Raw genomic sequence first — 17,635 nt, 5'->3', positions numbered from 1 at the left:
TTGGGAGGCTGGGAATTCCACAAGGAGGTGTGTTTATGTGTGTGTGTTTTGAGGGAGATGGAAAGAGGGGGGGGGGGGAAACAAGACAAGTCACGCGCTGGTCTGCGTCGCCAAGTGCATGCTGTGACACAGTAGCTATGCTGGTGTCAGGAAAAGCCTGCGTCTCCTGACAGCAGCCAAGCCACCCTTAAACCCAGGGTGCGCATGTACGGCTCTGCCCGTGTGTGTGTGTGTCTGTGTGTGTGATCAGATGATGTTTCTGTGCCTGCCAATGGGAAATTCCACTGGTGCACTCCAAGTGATTACCAGCAGAGAAACATGGCCTCAAGAACGTCAGAGACAGATTTTGTAAGAGGTGAACTAATGTACCATGACCTGGGAGTTTTGCTCATTTAATCCTTTGTCAGCAGTAACCAGCTGGAGAGATGCATGCGCAGACAGCAGACAGTAAACATCTCTTCAGTCACTAATATCCAAGCAACCCTGAGCAAAGCAGTAGAACTTAAATCATTTAAACATTTGAAGTGATGTGTGGCTTGTCATATTAGAATAATTAATTAATTACAGGCTGGACATGACCAGGCTCAAAATGGGTTATTTAGGTTTTGACTCAAAAGAGGCTTTGATACAACACAGCCTCCCATTTACAGATGGGAAAATAAATAATAAGGTGCTGGTCCACCACAAGCTGCCAGTCTCTGGGACTCTACTGGAGTCAGTAGAGCCAGTAGTTAAACAGGTAATACAAAACATTTACTTACCAGTAACACTTTATTTTAGAAGTCCAGTTTGTCCTCATTTTCAGTTCTCCTACTTTGGTACTAATAACAGGGAATTTGGAGACAGCATTTACAGCATTTGGAGACTCAAGGTGAGTTCACAAGAGGAAAATGTTGCTACAGACAAGCATACCATTGAACGCACTGTATATGATGAATAAATTTCCTGATTGTGAATGAATAATGAAGAAGTATTTACCCAGGTTTAACTGGAGCTTTTCTTTCAAATAAGTTACTGTTTTTTCTTATAATTACTACTAAAGGACACATTTCGTTCAAGGAAACTTCCCAGGAAATTTATAGGAAACTACAAACCCCTTAATATAAAACATTACCAACTTGCTGTATCGCCTGAAGCGCTGACTTTTAGTGACAATGAATTGGTTTGTATTTCAAGAGAGAAGAAGAGTCTTTCTATTTTGAGCAAGTTCTCCCTGGCCAGTAGCAAGAAACATGATTACCATTAAACCATTAAAGATGAAGGTCCAAATTCTTGGAATGCTTTCCTGTCTTATGATGGATTTTTTTTCTTTCTACATGTATGCCTGTTTACTTATGTCAGTGCAGCTGATGGAGACACACTCATTTGTGTTCTCCAGTTCATAGGTTTGCATAGAATTAGCTTGAATCAAACAAACAGAAGTACAAAAAACTCACGTGTGAAGTTGTAAGCGCAGGCTTTCCTAGTCTCTGTGTGGGTTCTTTCTTTCACTTGGTTTTTGTTTGTCCAAAAAATGTTTTGTTTTTGCTGGCGCCTGTTATGAGATTGTAACTGTGAGATTGTTAACTACACAAAGCCAGATGGAGACTGAAACCGTGTCTCCTCATTCTGTCTTTGTCTCTGCGTGAGTCTCTCTCACTCTTGACAGTTGTTGATTTATCCAGTGAAGCAGGTTTCCACATATTAGCACGTGAACTTCCTGAGATCTTGTGTCTGCTCTGGGACTGCAGCCCTGACAATAGAGAAGTGAGAATTACGCTTGACAAATCTTCCCCTTCTCTCCCTCTCAGGCTGGAGGACTCCCCGCCACAGCCTCCCCGGAAACAGCAGTCGCCCTCAACCAATGGAACAGGTGGGACCTTGGAGGAAAAGAGAGAAAGGGTTGGGGGTGAGTGGGAGCCCAGTGGGACCGACAGGAAATGAGTAGAGAAGGAAGACTCTTTTCCAAGTGTGGGAGTAAATCAAGAGGACTGTGTGTGTGTGTGTGTGTGTGTGTGTGTGTGTGTGCAGTGGAGTGCTTGATAGGAACAGTGTGTGTCAGAAGTGTTCTTAGGTTATTCTAGGACACGTAGAAGTGTGTAATGTACATTGTAACAGAAGGACACTTACAGGGTGATTTCCGGTGTGTATTTAGTTGTAACAAGAGCAAGTACACAACACAGCAAACTGCATTCATGTACTGAAGGCTGTTCAGTTCTTCTGTGGAGGTTAATTGCTGTTGTTAATACAGATCTGCATTGCCATTGTCAGTGCCATAAGAACATATGTGTGTGTGTGTGTGTGTGTTTTAAAAGCTGCCTTTTTTGGGCTGAATCACAGCTTTTGTCATGATTCGACCTCCAGTGACCCCCATGACTTCTCTCTGTGTGTGTGTGTGTGTGTGTGTGTGTGGTTTCAGAGGGAGAAAGTGAGAGAGAGCCAGAGCTAATTTTGGAAAATGGGTTATGATTGTAGATCAGTTCATCTAGGGCAGACATGCCTGAGCTCTAACTAGTGTCGGAGGTGTTTTTTTTTTTTTTTTTTAATGGATTAAGAGTGTGTGTGTGTGTGTTAGGGCTTGTTTGTGTGGATTTAAGGACAGAGAGAAAGTCAGTATAGTGTGTTAGATAAAGCAGAGAGGCTGAACAGAGTAATCTAGGCTGATGGGACTGTGGTAACTGTAAACTAAATATTAAAATGGCCTCCCACTGGATGTCATCATCGGCACAAAAATATTTGTGTTCATAATAAATCCACAGCAGGAAAAACAAGCTTTTACTTTCACAGACATTCACAGTCACCTGAGGTAACTGCTCAGCACAACCAGTCAGTTAGTGCAATGGATCCCAACTTCTTTTGTTAACATGCCTTCACAGCCCTGTCAGGTGAATTCAAGTACCCATCGACTCTGCCTGTCACTGACAGAAATGTGTGCCTGCCCTGGCTAGTTGCAATTGCTAAGCTATGATTGGACAATTGCAGTTTCTAGGAAACATTTCCCGTCGTGTCCGAATGTAGGAAATTGATACATTTTAGCGAACCTGCCAAACCCGGTGCTGATTACGTTCCTCTTCTGTTCTCTTTAGCAGAGAAACAGCAGAAGGAGGTGTGGAGTTCGCGGCTCCAGAAGTGGCTGTACGAGCGCTTCGGGGTTTACATCGAAGACTTCCGCTTCCAACCAGAGGAGAGCACCGTGGAGACCGAGGAACCGCTAAGTGCTAAAAGGTGGGAGAGAGAGTTGCTTCAGAATAGAACATGAAGTGTCTGTCCTGAGGTATTGATCTGTGGTTGTTCAAGGAGATGTGGAGACAGGGAGTGAGTACTACATGTTCATCTTAAGCTGCGTCACAGTGGTCAGGAATAAGTATACAGGCATATAATATAATAAAGCATATAATAATCAGAGTCATATATTAGCTGTAGCTGACTCACTGTTGCGTTGAACTGTTCCATTGCAGTATGCTGATTGCTAGACGGGATGTATTCAGATCAGCCTTTATTTAACAGGGAGAGAGGGCAGGAAGTTAGAAGTTCTTTTCTCACTTATTCTCTCTGCTCGTTCTTTCTCTCCTCTTCTGTAAAGGAGAGTGAGTCATGCCAGGCTGATGAAAGCCAAAGTGTCTCCACCTCCTCTCACACCTAAAGCAGCTTTTTCTTTCTGTGCGCGTGTGTTTATACCAAAGCATCTACGTGTGTTCTGACCTTCACTTTTTGTGTTTTCCGTCCAGGTTGACAGAAAATATGAGGCGACTCAGTAAGTATCTGAAACATGCACGGACACTTAGAAAACTACTGAAGCAGAGACTAGAAGAATATTAGCTCTGCTTTTATGTTTTGAGTAAATGTTTGAAAATTATGTACCAATGACTCAAATTCAATTGTGCAGTAAAAATCCAGGACTCATCAACCAACATAAAGATGTTTAATTTTGTTTTAGCCTTCCATAACCAATTTTCAGAGTAAAACATGCCCTTCACTCAGAAAAAGAGTCTTATAAGAAGTACATATATGCCGTACATTTTAATGCTATTAAATCTGTATTGATATAATGGAAACAGTGTTGTTTTGACATAAATCACACTGAATTTATCTCCCTGCCCTTGTTTCAGAGCGAGGAGCCAGACCTGTCACCAACTTCTTAAGGAACCTCTCCGCCTTATCTAATTGGCACTCCGTCTACACCTCAGCTATTGCCTTCATTGTGAGTGGACCCTTCCTATATGTAGTTTCTATATTATGTTAATCTCTGCCCCACATTGACAGATTTCACTGGTTCTGCCAAAGACTGCAGAGGGTCAATCAGATCCTCATAATGTCCAAAGTTAGCAATTATGCTAAATCATCTTCAAACCTCTGATTGTGGCTGTACATGCCAAGACCATCTCAATATCTTGAGATGATCTTTCTCTGTTGTTGGCAGGTGACTCTAATAGCATCTTGAACTGCCGTTATAAAGCACAACATTATATGCTCCAAGTCAGAATGAGCCTCCCAAGTCATCATAATGGGAATTTTACCACTGTGTTGGAACAGTGACAACTAAAGGAATACTTGTTGTAAAATTCTAATTTGAAGCCTCTACAAATTGAAGTTGTCAGATTTCTTTCAGGGTGGATGAGTTGCTGTTTTGGTGCAACAAATGGGGCAAGTCAAGTCAGTTTATAATTAGATAACACAAGTTATCTCAGGGCACTTACATGCAGCAATATTGGCTGAAATACTTCAAGTAGATGAATCATGAAGGATATGAAAGATCAATAAACCAAATGTTAAACTGCTGTGTTTCCTTTTACCTGCAGATCTATATGAATGCTGCTTGGCATGGCTGGGCCATTCCCATGTTCCTCTTCCTGGCTATCCTGCGCTTGTCCTTAAATTACCTCATTGCCAGGTAAGACATTGCTAATCTATTCAGCGGTGAGCTTACACTCACTGCTCCAAACAGACAAATATTATTAGTTATATAACCAAGAACAAAATCATTTGAAGTGTGGCGTTTTGGGGATTGTTAGGAAATGAGGGCACGTTGGTATTTGTTAGACGTCTGTCAGGACATAGACCCTTATCACCTTAAAAGTGATGGAGGTTGTAAAGATACTGGAAACTTCAGAGGTTGAAGACCAGTTTGGTGGCTTAATTTTATTCAAACAAATTCATATCATTTTCCAGAGGTTGGAGGATCCAGTGGAGCATTGTGCCTGAGGTCTCTGAACCCATGGTAAGACGACTTCTGTTATGGCTTTCTGTCTGTCAGAAAAAAAATCTGTCCACCAGCGGAGGTCAGTATATCTTATCAATTTGTCTCTTTGATTTATACAGGAGCCTCCAAAGGAAGACTTGACTGTGTCTGAAAAGTTCCAGCTTGTACTTGATGTTGCACAAAAAGCACAGGTATGACAAGGCATCATAATTCTTTATAGATCAGAGTACACAGATAATGTAACAGTATCGGTTCATACAGTAATTCAACTCTCTTTACAGAATCTTTTTGGTAAGATGGCGGATGTTTTGGAGAAGATAAAAAAGTAAGTTTTAAAGAAAATCTGCATTGTAAGCAGTGCTTATAAAATGACTAAAACATTGACTTTATATTTTGAATTATACATTGATTTTGTTTCTTTTCTCCCTCGCCTGTGTTTCAGCCTGTTCATGTGGGTGCAGCCGGAGAGCACCCGTAAACTTTACATCTGCCTGTGGGTGGCTTTCATCACTTCCTGCGTCCTGCCATACAAGCTGATGGGCTTCATGATCGGTGAGACACACACACACACACATACAAAGCTTCTTTATGCTTCTGACATACTTTACATGCTGCATTTGGCTTTTGAATGAATACAAATACTTGTACTCAATCAAATGCACACAAAGACATTCATACAGCACTTGTGTAGCTGCTTTCCCTGTACCTGTGAGGGGCAGCTGCAGGCTGTTGGCATGCCTATCTGATAATATTAGTTTCAGCTATTTCTTGTAAACAAAGGGTCTCCAGAGTGCTATGGGTTCAAGTTTCCTTAAGAGATGCTTACAGCAAAAGTAATTATTGGCACAAATTGGCACAAATTATTAGTGTGCAATATTATTGTGTATGGAAGTCACTCAACAACCTCCAGCCCATATTTATTTCACTTATTTATCTATGTATGTATATTTTACTTTTTACAGCAGCTGTTCTCTTAGTCTAGTATCTTGTTTTGGCCATATTGGTCTTACTTATATTTTCTCTTAGTTCTCTTAGTTTAGTATCTTGTTTTGGCCATATTGGTCTTACTTATATTTTACTTCACTTACTGGACTGTAATCTTGCTGTTGCTAAATGCAATTTCCCCACTGAGGGACTAATAAAGGATTTCTTATTCTTATTCTTATTCTTATTCTTATATTTATTCACTTAGCTGTACAGAGTTGTCACTTCTCATGTGACAATAGCAGAAATGAAGTGTAGATACACTTTGTGTGTGTGTGTGTGTGTGTGTGTGTGTGTGTGTGTATATATATATATTCTTTAGCAGGCTAAAGAACAGGGAGGTGGTTTTCATACATACAGTAGCTACATGAAAGAAAAATAGAACAGAAAAATGAGGACAAGCATGGATGAGATCGACACAGCTGTAACACAATGTACAGAGATAACAACTCTGGTATTTCATGCAGCCACTACTGCAGGTTTAGTGTTAGTGTTTAGTGCTGCACAATATATCAACACATAAATGAAAAAGTATAATGTGGATACTGTAGGAGAACTTGTGAGCGAGTGGGGCCTGGTTTGCTCGCAGACACAGAGGGAGAGTGGGGGCAGGTTTGCATAGAGAGTGTGAGAGAGGACAGATGCTAACACTGGCCCAGCTTTAAGAAATGGGTTATGTAACGCAACATCAAACTATATCAATATAAATGGTATTTTCTTATCCTATATCGATATACCCTTCAGCCCCCAGCATTGCTGGACAACATTTAGTTGAACACTTCTGCCTCCATAGCAGCTTTTTTTTCACCCTTTCCCTTGTTCTGTGTGTTTTCCTCTCTCCAGGCCTGTACGCCGGCATCAAGTTCTTCATCATAGACTTCCTTTTTAAGAGCTGTCCGAAGCTGCGGGACAAGTACGACACACCTTACATTGTGTGGAACAGCCTCCCCACCGACCCCCAGCTCAAAGAGAGGACCAACGCCACTGTGTCGCGGCGGGTAAGGGGACCAAGACACATACATAAAGACATCATTGTCATCTCCTTCTCTGCCTCCTCTCACAGGTTCTTTTCCTAAACTAACTCTCAACACACACACACACACACACACAAACACACACACACACAGACTCTTCAAAAGTCTGAAACCTGTTGAAAACAAAAGAAATGTTCAAAACACATGCAGATTATTTTATTGCTGCACTAATTCTCTTCTCAAGCCGTCTTAGCTGCAAACCTAAAAATCCATCAACTAAGGTTATACCTATAGAGGCTTTGCACTTGCGTCACAAAACTCTCAGCAGCTACTGCAGTGAGGTCTACTGGAGATTTAGCAGTAGCTGTGTGAACAGAACAGCCACAACAGTTTTCTTATTTCCACATAACTAGTCAGTGACCCAGTGCAGTTAATAAGCTAATCTTAAAGAAATGTTAAAAAAAAAAATGCCACAAAATTTTTAACACAAAATAGAAAGTCAGGTGTTACAAAGACTACTTGTCATATTTGGCTGGCAGCATAGTTCAAGAGCTACAGGTCAGGTCTTTCATGTTGGCAAGAGTCCACCTACTGAAGTGTCAGCCCACCCCTGCAGAGAGGTAAAGAGAAAAAAAGGCATCAATAAAGTATCAAAATATTATTACTCCTGTCAATAATACATTAAAACTCTGCCACTGTTCTCACTGTGTGGACACCAGACAGTGTCTGTATATTTTGTGTGTGTGTGTGTGTGTTTGTGTGCTGTGGCCTCAGTCACAGGTGTACTCTGTCGTTTCTCTCTCTTAGCTCTCTGGCATTGAGAAGGTAGGGACTCTGGTGTGTCTCCGTTTGGTTCCTCTACTGTGCCTGGGTGTGCCGCCAGCTCACCTCAAAGCGCGCGCGTGTGTGTGTGTGTGTGTGTTTGTGTGTGCGTGATGCGTGACACCTTGGGACTGGCCGTCAGTGATTGTAAACAGAATGGATCAAAATGTCACAATATCCCTGAAACCAGTAATTTAATAATAGATTTTTAAAAATTCTAATATCTCATAAATATCAGTGACTTATTTTTGTACATATGTAAACTTTATATATTTATATATAACTTTATTTTACTGACGTCTTTGATCCATTGACATAGATGCTCTGTAAGAAGTAGCAGTGTGTTTACTGAGTAGTTCACATGCTCCTAGAGTAGCCCCTTGACTAGTGTTATTTCATTTTAGCTCATTAAGTCTGTCCAGTTCCCACTGTAGGTAGTAATGAACCCTCTGATGTAATTGCTTTTAGAAATTACAAATGTTGCTGCTTGATTACTCTCAGCCTTTTTATTATAACATAGCCACTTCTCTTACGCTGACTTCACAATAAGATTATTATTCATACAATTTTATTAAAACTTTGTATAAATACACTTTCATTTATATACTGTATATTTAATTTTATCATATTTTCACAAACTAACAATTACCTCTGGCCCACCAGCTGTTGTTACTCTAACAGTATGTATGCTGAGTGAATGATGGCCTCACTCTCTGCTTTGCACGTCACACCTGAGCCTGCTGCAAAGAAGTGCACACGCAGAGAAACACAATGCAGTTCTAAAAGTTGAGGAGCTGTTCAAGTGTGGCCACTTGCCTCAGTAGATCTGGGAACTTACAGTCCTGTTGGATGGTACCACATAACGTGTAGTGATATGTGATTTTAAATATTTGTCTCTCTTCTTCCTCTTTCTCTCATCATCACACTGTTTCCTTTCACTCCTAACTGTGTTCCTTTTCTCCCACGTGCCCTCCTTGTCTCCTTCGTGGCCATTTTTTCTCTCACTTCCCACCATCCTGCCTGTTTTTCTTCTTTTTCCTTTGCCCCCCCCCCGCCTCCCTTCTTTCCTGCCTCCCCTCTCTTTCCCCCCGTCTCTCTCCAGGTTCAGCCGGTGGTGTCTCGCAGCAGCCTCGCCACCGTCCCATGTGGGGTGAGCAGGGAGGAGGAGACAGGTCGCTCCCACAGCACCAAGAAGGGAGCCTTTCATGAGATCTTCAACCTCCCGGAGTCAGAGCGCCCTCTGGCGGGTGAGGGGACTTACTGCAGCATTAAAAAAAAATATATATATATACATATATATATTGTTCACCTGTTTTCATTAGCACTGAGTGTTCCTGAACAGGCTGAGAATAAGAAAAAAAGTGGATTTTCTGACAGAAGCTTAAAACCAGGTTGTACACATGTTTAGTTTCATTGTATTCTGCTACAATGACAATAAAGGCTTCTGATTCTGATTCTGATTTTTTAAACCACTAGTACTGCAAACTGCAGAGTTCTTAGTGTTCTCTATTCTGTGTGTTCTCAGTGTGTGAGAACGGCTGGAGGTGTTGCTTGATAAACAGAGACAGGAAGATGCCCACAGACTACATCAGGAATGGAGTTCTTTACGTCACAGAGAAGTAAGTGGGACATGTTCTCTCATGAGAGCATCTCATCATTAAATCTCTGAGTGCAAGAGAGAAAATCTAAAAGGTGGAGCACAGAGAAGGAGCGAGGAATCACTGAGGCAAATGGGTGTGTGGTATTAAGTTCTTGAAAAGGTTCTTTACTTATAGGTACAGCACATCCCCTCTCTGTGCCTCCCTGTGTGTGTGTGTGTGTGTGTGTGTCAGTCAGCAGTGGATCAGGTGCGACAGGCCTCCTCCTGAGAATATCTCTGATCTTTAAATCTCTTCACCTCTCCGGATATGTAACGGACAAGAAGTCCAATAAGGTTGTTGTTGTTTGCTGGCCTGTTTTTTCTCAAGGCCCTTTTCAGCTGCTCTCTCTCTCTCTCTCTCTCTCTCTCTCTCTCTCTCTCTCTCTCTCTCTCTCTCTCTCTCTCTCTCTCTCTCGCTCTCTCTCTCTCTCCCTCTCTCTCGCTCTCTCTCTCTCTCTCTCCTCTCTCTCTCTCTCTCTCTCTCTCTCTCTCTCTCTCTCTCTCTCTCTCTCTCTCTATCAGTTACCTCTGCTTTGAGAGCTCCAGCTCCAGATCCAGCTCCTCCAAAAAGAATAAAGTTATCAAGCTGGTGGACATCACTGACATACAAAAGGTAATCACACAAATACAGCTTAAAAGCCAATTCAAATTTTTAATTAAATGAACTTATACAAATGCAGCTAAAGACAGTAGATGGCATTTTATCCTTCAGCTGTGATTATTCATCTCTCTAAATCACTGGTAAATGTAATAAAGGTTGTGTCAACATGTAATGACTCATGTTTTGTTACTTCTGACTCTGCAGTACAAAGTGCTGTCAGTCCTGCCAGGAAGTGGGATGGGTATTTCCATAGCAACTCCTTCCACTCAGAAGGTAGTGTGCAGTTTTCTTGCCCATTTTATTGTGGGTTCATGTGGATTTTTTTTTTATTTATACATATATGAGATGTTGCAGTTTGTCAACTGGAAAAACAGCTTGAACTCATGGGTGTGTTTTTATGTATTTATCAGAACTATAGGTTGCTCACCACGTTGAATTTGTAGTCGCTGAGATGATGTCCGTGTTGGTGTCTTTTCCATCAGCTTAAAAAATGTCATCAATGAGTCTTCAGCACTAACCTGCTGTTTTTTTTTTCCTAATATGAACAGCTGTCCTTTGCTTTATTCATGAATTGGTTAGCCATAGAGAATGGCCCCTGGCTGACAGGGAGGTAGTGTTGATAGATGCAGTAAATATTTTATCCCGCTAGATCCTAGATGGGAAGCCTGCCCACAGGCAGTGTGTAGATGAGAACTAAAACAGCAGATTAGATGCATTGTGCATACTGCACTGTAACATGTGAACTAATATATATATCGGAATATAAGAATATATTTTGATCAGGTTTTCATTCCTCTAAGCTGCATAACTTTGCACATTGGCAGCCCCCAGTGGAAACATGAGGACAGTGTAGAAATCTTGAGGACTTCAGATATGTGAGCAGTTATCACTTACGTTTGTTCTTGACTTTCACAGGACAGCAACAATATGTTTCTGACATTAAATAGGGCAACCTGCGGAGTGTGACTGTGAACAGACTTTTATGACGGGCTCAGCTGTAATGTGAAATATGTAGATATGTTTTAATTACTCAGCATCTCTGTCTCCTGCAGCCATTGGTGTTTGGTGCCATGATCCACAGAGACGAGGCCTTCGAGGCCATCTTCACACAGTACATGAAGATCATGACCACCACCAAACCACCAGCTAGTGCTGAGCTCTAGACGGCCTGCATCCCTGCAGCACATCTCTATACTGGGGCTAAAGTCTGAGGCGGAGAGCCTCCTCAGTTTCTACTGGACTGGAAGATACTTTCAAACACCGCACTCCTCTGCTCTGTGAGAGCCTCCTCCTCTTCTTCTTGTGATGGGCTTCAGCTTCCTCAGCGATGGCCATCGTCCGCCTTTGATTGGTGGATTCCCTGTTTAGGCCACATCGGAGAGGATATGGGGGTGTGTAGTTAGGATTTAGTCACATGACACGCTTTTTGTGGGTGTTGGACACTGGACAAAATCTGTTAATTGGTTCTGTGAGGAGCGAGGAGCTAAAGTGGGGTTTTTATCAATCAGCAGAAGGCTGGTGAGGGGGCTGGTTCTCCTCTCCCACCTAACTGACCAACTGACTGGCTGACTGGTTTCCTGACTTACTTGTTTCTGTGTTTGTTTGCATGTATGTGTGTGTGTGTGTGTGTGTTTGGGGGGATTAAGGTCTTGAATTGTGTCCAGTGGCTCTATATTTTCTCTTTACTCCTCAGTCAGTGATCTACTGTGGTAGGAAGTAAAATGAATATCATAAAACAGCTAGAAGATAAACAGATAATTCTTATTAACTGCCAGAGATCTGTAGGAACAAACCTGTAAGTTTAGCTTAATAAATCAGTGCAAAAACAACCATTAATGTTGAAATATTTAGACGTACTGGCTGACTGGTGCCTCCAGGCATTGCCCAACAAAATTCTAGGAGTATTCATGTGTGAGTGGTCAGTGATTGTGTGTTGTTTTTTTTTTTTTTCTTTTTTAAATGTGTGTTCGCTGTGAAAATGTCAGGTCGCCATTTGACTGACACAGAGCCTTTCTGTTAGTTTACACTGCTGCTGTCTAACTTCTGGCTTTTCCCTCCTCTTTTTAGACGCACATTTCAGCAGCAGTATGTTTTAGTCGTCTTCGTCGATCCAACAAACAGAAAATGTACGCTGCATTCAGCATCATGCTTCGGTGTTTGTAAAGTGTGCGTATGTGAAACGTGTAGTGAAGTGTTTTTTCAAAAATGCCTTTCTTTTGGAATTTTTTTTTTTCTTTTGGTCTTAGTAACAGACAGCCTTTGGGGTGAGTAACTGATGGTCCTGGAGCTGCTGATTGTGTCTGAGACAAGAGCACAACACTGACTGCCATTTAGAGTCGTGGCACAGTGGAGAACATAGCCTCCCATGTCTAAGCTTCTCTTTTCAAGGCACAATCTGTACATATTTAGTGAGATTTTCTTTTTTCTTCCATCAGTGGTGTTCTCCCTGCACTTTATTAGAATGGAAACTGGAATTTCTGACATTTATGTTGCAGCAGATTGACTTCAAATTCTCACTGCTTCAGCTGGAATCCGTGGTCAGTGTTTGCAGATAGTTTCAAAGCTGCCAGTCAAGTCCTGTGGTATTTCTCTTTTGTTTGACTACTTGAGCCAGCACAGGTCAAAACCTGCTGGTGTCAGTGCAGCACAAATGCAGTCACAGCACACTGTATTAATGCAGGATTGATGTCTGCCATCGGGGGGGTGGTGGGGGGGGGGGGGGGGGGGGGGGGGGGGGTTACTGTGAGCCAGACAACCTTCAAACTGACCATGAAAGAAGAAAGTACTTTACCTTGAAAAAGGAACTACTGGTAGATTACTTTCACATCACAGCCCTTCACACATTAAAGTGTTGAGGTGTTTCACCCTTGGAGATATAGATCTAAACCTGATCATCCAAGACCAGGGCACAAATATCCATTAAACCTGTCGTCTTCTGATTGGGTATAGCCACTTCCACAAATGCTCAGTGATTGGTTAGATAAGCAGGAACAAGTTCTGCCCAATTCAATTCCAGTTTTCAAAATCCAAAAAACAGGATTATGAGCTATAAAGATATGCCTAATTACTTTCTTCTGTTTGTTTATTCTTTTCATTTTTGCTGATTTATAATGCCACAGTGGGTAGATGCTGTCATCTGGGTGCTCTTCCACTTGTTCCAGATCTTCTAAATGTAGGCTCTTTTAAAACAGGAGTCTATGAAGTATATGGATAAAGTCTAGACTGAACAGAATATTTCAGCGTCACTTTATTTCAACACGCCGTTCGCAGGAATGAAGCTGGTCTTTTGCTCTTGCTGAACGGTTTGATATGTAGAAACATAATGCCAAACTACAACAGACACTTTACCGTGTTTCGTGAGACGAACGGAGATGGGATAGAGGACAGGAGGTCACGATTCCTCTTCGGATTTTAGTATGACAGACATTAGAGTAGCTATTCCACACTCCCGGGTTAAATTCCTGTTTTCTGTACGCCCAGCAGCACAAGCTTTAGTTTACTTGTAAATCCTACAAAACACTGTTAAAAGGGAGACCTTGACATTTGAATTTTTTTTTTCTTTTAATCTGCGGGTTTTTACTCACTGGACGCTCCTTTCGAGATTAACAATCCTTAGTCACACTTGAGTCGCCATTCCTCAAGGAAAACAGGATTATTTTCAGTTATCCGCCCTTTAGAGCTGCCCTTGCACTTCAAATGTCAATGTTTCTCTTAAAACCTATACAAGTCCTCTTGTCATCATTTTGAATTAGAATCAACTGGACTGGATATGAAGTTGCCAGGGCTGCAATGGACCAGTTCAAACAACTTTATTATTATTATAATTATTATTATTATTTTTAATTCTGAGTAATTAAGGAATGATATTTTTCTTTCTACATGCATTGGTATGTTTTGGCCTGTTAATAATAGGCTGCCTTTCCAGACATGGATTTCTATTTTTGTTTAGGAGTAAATTTGATCCATGAACGGAGGAAACCTGTCGGATATTAGAGCAGGTGAAGTCAGTAAAGTAATTAACGCTGTCTCACTGTGTGATCGGATGGCTCGTTGTAGTCTTAAAGCTTTTACCTGAAGCCTTTTGTAATCTGTTAACTCTGAAAATCAGCTCTCGGGGGTTTGCAGGCCCTGACAAGGCTGCGCTCAGATAAAGCACAGAATGTATCACGTTTTCAATTTTCTTTTTTTTTTTCTTTTGCCAAATCTTTAAATTTCTGTCTGCCATATTCTGCCTACACTCATGTTTACAGATGGTTGTAAAAATTATTTTGTTGTTTCTTCTTTTTTCTTTTTAAACCCAGTTTGAATTCCTTTGACTCTGGAGTTATGAAGACTGGACGGCTACACTGTTCTTGAATTAATGTCTCAGCTCTCATTGGCTCTGCACCACTCATGTGACTATCTCTGCTCATCTTCAAACCAATAGGAAACTCAGATCATAGTGACAACAGGAGCAGTATTTCAAACCTCACGCAGCATGTAAATTGTCATATCCAACATCACAGTACTTTGGTTACAGTGTAGTGTAAGTTTCAGTAAAACACCAGACTCACTGGCTTTTCATGCAGAGCAGAGATGGTCATGGTGGACTGAAAAGACAACATTAGTGTTTTTGACTTTGAGTTTGTCCGTTGTGACTTGATGCAGCTCTTGAAGATTGTAGAGAAAAGGCAAAAATTGAACATAAGTGGGATTGTTTCAATTAGGAAATAAAATGTGTGCACTCACGGTATTGTGAGGCATTTTGGAGGGAAGTATGGAGCTCAAAGAAATAGTTGGAAAATGTGCTTACTTGCTTTCTTGTTGAGAATCTAAAGAGAGGATTGATGCTACTTTAATGTCTGTGCACTGAATACGAAGCTATTACCTTCAGCTGCTTAGCTTACGTTAGCTTAGCACGATTTTGTTGCCTTTGGACAAACCCAGTAACGAGCCGTTTCCACTCCTTGTGCTAAGCTAAGCTAACCCACTGCTGGCTGTAGAAATTCTGGATCACTCGGCCAATTAAAATCTTCATTTGCAGTTCACTTCAAAGATAGATAAGTGAGCGTATCATCATTCAAATGCACTTTGGTCGGTACCTCACACAGTTATGTATGTATGTTAGGTATGTTAATTAAAACAAGGGTGTCTTTGTGAGGATAAAACAAACTACAGCTCCCATAATAATTTACCAGAGTCACACTGGCTGTTCTACCTGCTATGTTCAGGTTAATTGGCAGCAGTTTGCAACAGATTTGTTCAAACATAAACTGTTTTTCACCACACAAACATGAGACACGTTAAAGTTGTAGCTCTCCACAAGAAAGTAATTAAGCTTATTCTCCAATAAATATTCCTTTAATGTCATGAATGGTCAGCTAGTTAATGACTGCCATACTGTCTCTATTACTGTTGGTAGATGATGTAGAATGGTCTGAGGCTGTTACTGCTGTCATGATCACAGGGACTTTGTCAAAGACAGTGGTGTTGTTTTTTCAGGGTCCCCTCCATTGTAGCTGGTGTCCTCGCTGTTGTATTAAATACGTAGTTCCTCTAACTGTGTGTAAATGTTAATTAAGGGTTTTCCAAAAGCATTTCAACATCCAAGAGATCCACAGTGAGTGTTCAGTACTAACTGCACCAGGGCTCCGGTCTCATTTCGGACAAAATTAACTGTCTCCAGGCTACAAATCAAAACAGCCTTAATCTGACAATATGACTGAAGTGAAGTTAAAAGCTTAATTAAATAAATAACCTCAAGGATTCGGTCCTGTTTTATGGACTGAGACAGTACTCATGATATTTGGTACAGTCAGTGAATTGCAAATTAAAGCCCAAGTGTTAACTGGGAAACACTGCAATCATTATAATGAGTAATGAATTTGTTATCTGTGACAGTCGCTATAATGACGTTTTGTTTTTGTTTGTTTTTTTCTTTTTGTCAAAGAGGAATTTGTATACAAATTATTGAAATGTACAGTGAAGAAAACAAAAACCACTGAGTTTTTAAAAGACGTCTATTGTAAAGGATAATGTGATGTACATTTTTTTAATTTAAGTAAATGAATTTAAGGTATTTTGCTCGTTCATGTGTCTTTTTTTAATGAAAAACTCCCACTCATGGTCCTTTTTGGCTCTATGCTGCAGTGCCCATTCACAGCCACATGAGGTCACTGTGAGACCTTGTGTTAAGATGAATCAGCTGGGAGACTTCTCTCATTTTGCTTCCCTCTCTCCACTGGGAGGTCAGAGGTCAGGGTTAGCTGCCTCACCTTCTCAGTCAAGGATATTTCGGTACTTCCGTGTAGGAATAAGAAAGTGGGCGGTTTTACGTGTTATGCATTCCCTCCAAATCTAACTCCATTTCTATGGTGATTGGATGGCCAAGGAATCAATAAGGAGGTGCATGAAGGCATGTTTACACTTTGTCTTGCTCTAGTGACCTCCACAACTTCAGGCAACAATATTTTAAGGCTTTTTTCTGAGGTAATTGACTCATTTTTTTCCTCTACTGTGGTACAGATCAGATTATCAGTGATTTGGATGTGAACTGGGAGACCAGTTTTTTTTTTTTCTGGGAGGGGTAGTTGCAAAAATGATTTACAGCTTGCTACCATTTTCATAGCCACTGTTTCTGGTTTCTTTTCCTTGTTTTTTTTTTTTGTTGAGAGCCTTCGACTTGATGGAGGATCGTGAAATTGTTTCCTCTATACATCAGTTTATGGAGTCTGTTACATGCATTTCTATATCTGGCTCAATTTGGCTTAAATGGCACCACTTTAGTTCTTTTCAGGTAGTGAATGACAAGCTCTCTTTGTGCCACAGTGGAAAATGAAGACTATATACTGGATTCAAGCTGTGAAAATATCCGTCTGTGAGCCCTGATTGCAAGATAACATGTGACACATTCAAGCATTTCTGTGCAGGTGAAGGGTATGACTGACTGCACTTGGAAAAACAGTGAGGCCTGAGAAATGTTGTTCTGTAGATACCATATCTCCACAGAAAATATGTTGAAGAGAGTTGAAAAGAGTTTCAGAAAGGTCATTAGAAACGGAAAAGCTTAAATCTTAAGAGAGAGTCTTTTCGCCATGCCCTCCCCCAATAACAGTTTGCTATTTGCAGTTTTTTTTTTTCCATTTTTAAATGCAGGTAGATTGTGTGTGTAGAGGAGTCACCAGGCAACTGCTGCCAATCAGCACTGTGGGAAATCCTGTTTACCTCTGATTTCTGGACAAATACAGTGTGCTAGAGGCTAAAATGACTGATGTTTCAGTGTTTTATGTATCATTCATGATGACAAATAAATTAGATTTCTACCCAGTCCAAACCCTCTAAAACTTCAATAACAAAGAAAATCTAAATAATGTGGTTTATCTTCAAAGGCCCCAAAAATCAATTTTCACTCATATACAAGAAAAGCAGTGTCTCATCCAACAGATTTCCTGCAGAGA

General features: G+C 41.0%; 1 protein-coding gene across 4 annotated transcripts in view; it reads left to right on the top strand.

Annotated features, from left to right (window-relative positions):
• gramd4a (GRAM domain containing 4a) overlaps positions 1 to 16,257 on the top strand; it is a 40,945-nt gene extending 24,688 nt beyond the window's left edge. The window contains exons 5-20 of one of the 4 annotated variants that reach the window (XM_041030087.1): positions 1,791 to 1,852; positions 3,066 to 3,204; positions 3,708 to 3,733; positions 4,089 to 4,180; positions 4,779 to 4,870; positions 5,149 to 5,197; positions 5,299 to 5,370; positions 5,461 to 5,504; positions 5,622 to 5,731; positions 7,007 to 7,161; positions 7,945 to 7,962; positions 9,062 to 9,206; positions 9,485 to 9,578; positions 10,121 to 10,211; positions 10,404 to 10,472; positions 11,252 to 16,257. In XM_041030087.1, coding sequence (XP_040886021.1) covers positions 1,791 to 1,852; positions 3,066 to 3,204; positions 3,708 to 3,733; positions 4,089 to 4,180; positions 4,779 to 4,870; positions 5,149 to 5,197; positions 5,299 to 5,370; positions 5,461 to 5,504; positions 5,622 to 5,731; positions 7,007 to 7,161; positions 7,945 to 7,962; positions 9,062 to 9,206; positions 9,485 to 9,578; positions 10,121 to 10,211; positions 10,404 to 10,472; positions 11,252 to 11,362 — 1,369 coding nt within the window. In that variant the 3' untranslated portion in view covers positions 11,363 to 16,257. Of the gene's footprint in view, positions 1 to 1,790; positions 1,889 to 3,065; positions 3,205 to 3,707; positions 3,734 to 4,088; positions 4,181 to 4,778; positions 4,871 to 5,148; positions 5,198 to 5,298; positions 5,371 to 5,460; positions 5,505 to 5,621; positions 5,732 to 7,006; positions 7,162 to 7,944; positions 7,963 to 9,061; positions 9,207 to 9,484; positions 9,948 to 10,120; positions 10,212 to 10,403; positions 10,473 to 11,251 lie in introns of those variants that run through there. The other 3 variants (XM_041030085.1, XM_041030086.1, XM_041030088.1) reach the window with 3 other exon arrangements.
• Positions 16,258 to 17,635: the final 1,378 nt, after the last annotated feature.

Source organism: Toxotes jaculatrix, chromosome 22, assembly GCF_017976425.1.
Source record: "Toxotes jaculatrix isolate fToxJac2 chromosome 22, fToxJac2.pri, whole genome shotgun sequence".
NCBI classification, from domain to species: Eukaryota; Metazoa; Chordata; class Actinopteri; family Toxotidae; genus Toxotes; species Toxotes jaculatrix.
This window is presented reverse-complemented; position numbering and strand designations above follow the sequence as displayed.